Source organism: Uranotaenia lowii, chromosome 1 (genome assembly GCF_029784155.1).
Source record: "Uranotaenia lowii strain MFRU-FL chromosome 1, ASM2978415v1, whole genome shotgun sequence".
Lineage (NCBI taxonomy): Eukaryota > Metazoa > Arthropoda > Insecta > Diptera > Culicidae > Uranotaenia > Uranotaenia lowii.
Genome location: NC_073691.1, coordinates 15259830 through 15265155, shown reverse-complemented (window position 1 = coordinate 15265155; position 5326 = coordinate 15259830). Strand labels below are relative to the sequence as shown.

The 5326-nt window shown below is 39.9% G+C and overlaps 1 protein-coding gene across 1 annotated transcript; it reads right to left on the bottom strand.

The window, feature by feature from the left end:
• Nucleotides 1–2954: 2954 nt before the first annotated feature.
• Nucleotides 2955–4571, bottom strand: LOC129758018 (ionotropic receptor 21a-like). The gene is made up of 2 exons (XM_055755438.1): nucleotides 3505–4571; nucleotides 2955–3444 (listed from the first exon to the last, which is right to left on the bottom strand). The coding sequence occupies exons 1-2, from the start codon at nucleotides 4566–4568 to the stop codon at nucleotides 2955–2957; spliced, it is 1554 nt and encodes a 517-aa protein (XP_055611413.1). The 5' UTR covers nucleotides 4569–4571.
• Nucleotides 4572–5326: the final 755 nt, after the last annotated feature.

The window sequence follows — 5326 nt, the reverse complement described above, 5'->3', positions numbered from 1 at the left end:
GACCAGGAATTGAACTCGAGTCTACTGATTACCTCTCCGAAACCTTACCAATAGGCCAAATCGACACATGAAACAGATCAAGCTGTAGCTCTATTATTCAGTTGACTTAACCGAGTCGAATTCGCTGCTAGATTCCCCGGCAGAAAACGCTCATCTTGCCTTGATTAATGGTGCTTATACTGCCCCAGGGGGATTCTCATTATGACCCTACAGTGACTGGTTTTCAGCTTTCGGCAAAAAAATTTAAAATGCATTTTTTAACGTTTTTATCTACTTTTTCAAGTTTCATCCAATTAGACAATAGACTATTTGAGTGTCTGAACACGAAACAATGATGTAATTCACATATTATAGCTGTTCTCTATGGTTAAATAAGCGTTTTCCTTAAGGTGGCCATTATGCCCTTATCTCTCCTATGTCAATTTGTAATATTTTTCCAATAAAGTAGATACTAAAGCTTTTATTTATTCCCCTTCGGGATTTTCCGAAAAATATTTGTTCCGGCTTAATGTGTAACCATCAACGAGTCGATTGTTATTCAAAAGTATCCATTATAACATTTTTTGTCTACCCAAAGATGTGTCAGATTTTCGACTAAACTCGTCCTTTCGACTAGGATCGATGTTTCGAACCAAACATCATAACTCTAGATGCGATCGGAATATCAAATAGGACAGCCACAGTAAGTAGACCACCAAGAATACAAGGCACGCAACCGGATATTTGCCATTTGACATCATCATCGTAGCTCCCGGTAGAACCCCGGTCGAAAATAAAAATAAATACAAAGAAAAGTTTCGATGAGTAAAAACCAAATATCAGATGTCACCCTCGAATACTAGGTATTGTTTTTATCAAATTATTTGCAAATAGTATAAAATATCAAAACCTGCCAAAACTACCCGTTTTGAAACCGTAAACAAAGACTTAACTATCAGTTGATTTCGCTTGACACGAGGTGGGAGTGTAGCGTGCCAACTGTACATGTTCAAACCACACGTCAAAGTCAGAATACAACTAGAGTAAGTTTGACAAATGCACTTCTACTGATACCAAGCGCTCGAAATGCGGATTAAAGCAAAGGAAACAACGAGCGAGCGAGCGAAGCGATGCAAACAGAAACCCTCGGTGCATTCAGATGGGGTAATTACCATTTTTTTTTTTTCGTATTTGCCTTATGATTTGGTCGATCAATTTAGCGGACTGGTTTGTAGGGTTTGTTCCTTTAGAATACCGGTGTCAATCGGGAATGTGCTGTATGCTTGCTTGGCCGCTGTTATGCGATGAGTTATTATTTTCACTGATTGGCCATTCACAAATTTGTTTATTACAAGACGTTTAAACTAAAACCAACAATCTGCTTTCGACATATTAAATGGAAAAATTTGATTTTTTTTTTTAATTTTTGAAAAAGGCCGAAACAAATTTGATTGGATTGTAGTTGAAACATCTGGAAGAGGGGGATAAAAAAAAATCCAATTTTTCAATAAATTTAAACAGATGTTGCATTCAACAAACTTGCATAGAATTTACATTGCCCAAAATCTTAAAATCGAATACAAACAGTGATACAATTCTCACCTTCTATAGTTTGAATTTCTCTGTTTCAACTCTTCCACTATTGTTGCCACAAGGGCAATTAGACCGGGAGCTGACGACACTCCAGCGTGTGACAGTTCTCGATGAGCGGAAAAAGAAAAGAGGAGTAAGAAATAAAAGAAGAGTTCATTTTAGTAGGAAGAAAAAAAAGCGCGTGGTTGATAGTTCGGAAGAGGAAATTATAGAAGTAGAGTGAAAATTTAGAAAGAAAGTTTGAAAGTTGATAGACAGGTAGTAAGAGAAAGTGAAGCTTAAGTGGTCGCGCAAGGAGAATCGAGGTCGAGGTAGTCTCGATATTATCAAATTAGGAACCGTAAGTTGAAACCTTTTGTAAATCCTTCTTCAATCTTAACACCTAACCTGTATCTGGTAGGACTGATTCCCTTACGTCCAATCGGACCACAATATTGCTGTGCGGGATTCGGATAGTTCGCTACAAGGCGATTTCGTGCAATTACGGTAATTGGTTGGTTAGATTTATTCTCTCCTCAGTACTAAATTGTAATTTCAAAATAGGATCCGAAACGTTGTACCCGGTTAGCGAGGAAGTCAAGCCAAGAGTTTGCTCGGTTGACTGATTGTAAGTTGAGGTTAGGTATAGTTGTAACTTGTAACGTTATCTAAAACCTTTTGTATATTTTTAGATTTGAAGTATCTTTTCGTTTTGTTCATTGGAATAAACACTGTCGAACACAGTTCGCCCGGCACTTTTGACTCTCGCTAACAACTATTTAAATTTTCGAAGAATTAAACAAATTTTTACTTTTAATTTTATTTATTTCCCGCTTCGGAATTTTCGGGGAATCTGATTGCTGTTCAGATCACAAACCCTTTCTCCGGAAGTGAAATATTTACAAACAGCTTTCTGTGGATAATATTATAAGACTGGGCCGAAAATCCATCAATAAGCATGTCAACAACCCCCAACAACAGCATGAACGACCTTACCAGGTCCATGGAGCTTTATGATATTGCATCCATTTATTTCTTTAAGCCGGGTGACAACAAATTGCTCTGTCGCCTGGTCCGGCAGAGAAAAAGAAACTAAGAAACTATTGCTGTCATTTGTTTTGTGTCTTTTGATAGATATGATAAATGATCCATTTAAAAGGTGCTGGAATCAATGCAGTTTTTGCGGGTATAAACGTTTTGATGATTAATTTACAATCGTGCACGCGGAAACACATTTTATTTCTAAAAATACACTTCTACACACAAATTGAAATTATTTGAAAGCTGAAACAAGATTCTGTTTTGAGAGAATAAGTAAAATCATATTTTAGGATTTCTAAAGAATTTTGTTAGAAATTCTTGAAGGGATGTTGTGAGCGTGAAAATGTTTGTGTGAGTGAATATTAACGGATTATCGGACAGATATTTTTCAACAGTCTCAAACAATTGGTGAACAATAGTTCACCAACAAAAACAACAATACACAAAAGGACCATCCCAAGGTAAAGTTGAAACGCGCCCGACAAATGATCCATGCTCAGAGGCTTCGGTTGATCCGCTCCAGCGATCTTCTTCCTTCCCGAAGACGATCCAATGCCATCGTAATCGCCGAACTCTTCGAGCCAATGGCCAATAATGCCGGATTTTCGCAGATTTAGGATGACCCGATCGAAGGGTTCCTTGAGGGGGCTACCCCGCACAAAATTCAGCCCTAGCGGAACGCTTACCACGACCTCGCTGGCCACCCAAACGTTTTCGTACTTTGGCGCCCGCAGGTTGTACGCTGCCACAATGTCCCGGTTGACCAAGAATACGCCACGGAAATGTTGCTCCCGGCCTAGACGTTGCAACGCTTCGGTTATCGTGTTTTCCCCGCTGGGTAGGTATTTGATTCTTGAACGAAGAGGTTGAGGTTAAGGAATAGAATTTTTTTCGGTCACACTATAGATTAACCTGTGTTCGATGTTCGGAAATCCAGCTAAGTAGCGTTTACTGGAACGAACAGTGTAGTAGAAATTTCCAGATTGATCGATATCCGCAAACGTTGAAAGAGTATTGTGAAGCATCGGCGTTTGCAGGTGTTGGTACAGCGCACTTTGATAGACAGTTCGGATGACAAAGCAGAAACCTATCCAGAACATTAGCAGAGTTCGGGCAAAGTTAGGCCTTGGTGTTCGTTCCATGCCGATGCCGAAGAATACGGCGAATAGATTCAGTACCGGTGTAGGGACTCCTCGGCCGTAGACGAAGTCTCGCTCTTGCTGAGACCGAAAGCGAAGAATTCCGATGACCAGTAAGCCTAAAGTGAGGAATGCAAAAGTTGTCACCCAAACCGACGTTTCCAGGGGAAGGCACAGCTTTTCAAAGGGAGAAAAGGGGCGAGCCTTCGGAACAGCAAACACCATATCAGCGACGAAATAGAAAATGCTCGACTTCATGTAAATACTAGCGTCATCTACAGCAAACGCTCCAACACCGAAGTCAACCACCAGCTCTTGAATCAATTTTCTCATCCCAGTCCGTTCATGGGGCTCACCGCTTACACCCCACAGCTGACCATCAGGAGTTTTATCCACAACTCTATCGATCGAAAAGTTCAATCGACTCATAAGCGTTCTAACGAGACGGCCTTCGACACCATCCAAAGTCGAGGAATCTCCGGAGCTACCAATCAGTAGAAATGGTGCACCAACGATTGCTCCAACAGTCAGGGGACAACCTTCGAAATCTTGCAACCGACTTGGATACAGATCCGGAAGGGCAATTGAAGCCCCACCCTCAGAGAAGTGGATCAACTGAACCGTAATCTGGTCACAATGACCTGTTACAAACGGATGATACGTGTAGATCAACACCGTAATAGCCGAAGTCTTCCCAACAACAATATTCACGTTGATGATTTTAAGCGTCCACAGATCCTCGGAAACCTGACGGACCAAATCAAGTGGGTCATCAGCTTCAACATCGACTAAAATCAATAGAATGCGAGACTGCAAATCGAATGGCGTATTTCTCATATAACCCAGAACTTTTTCGAAGCTGCTGTACCCATCTACCACGAAACATCAATTTGCTTTGCGAAAAGTGAAGCGAATCGGATCGATGGCCACGGTTAGCTTTCCGGAGATTTTTTCCAGCAATCGATCCATTAAGTCCTCGGTAGCACTCGAACAATTCGAATGGGGTGCGTTGAAAAGCAGAAATTTACCGCGTACGAAATACGTTTCCAAAATTTCGGAGACTAATTCCACTAAGTGGTCATTTGAAAACTGCGCTGAACGCAGAGACGCTAGCAATAATGGTAACAGTAGAAGTTTGTTCCACATTTTAGACAGGATAAGACTCATAAATGTTAACGGTCAATTTTATATGTCAGTGAGCATCTCTTTCTCATAGCAAAAAGTTTAAGCCAAACTATTTACTTTAGGTAAAAGGACAAAAATTAGGCAAAATATTAGTGATAACTTCCATCCAACTGCAAGGTTGATTGCTTTTTTTTAATTAAATGAGTTGAAAGTGCTGCGCAAGAATCAATTATTCGACAGATAAAAAGGTTAATAACAGCTGATGACCACACCAAACTATGAATTTACCTTCAGTTCAAAAAATCCGTCAGATACCTAGTATTATTTAAAACTAAGGCGACAATTAAACAAATCGTAATAAAATTACCATCTCGTTTTTATAGTAATTCGTATCAATTGGACATGAACGTGAAGTCCTTTTTTCTGTGAAAATCATCAATCATCAAAGTGACTAATAAAATTAACATAAT

Excerpts from the sequence above, each read along its gene's own strand:
- LOC129758018 (XM_055755438.1), bottom strand. The coding sequence starts at position 4,568 with ATGAGAAATACGCCATTCGATTTGCAGTCTCGCATTCTATTGATTTTA. Across the intron at positions 3,445-3,504 it reads TTTCCGAACATCGAACACAG|AATCAAATACCTACCCAGCG; the intron begins GTTAATCTATAG and ends TCTTCGTTCAAG.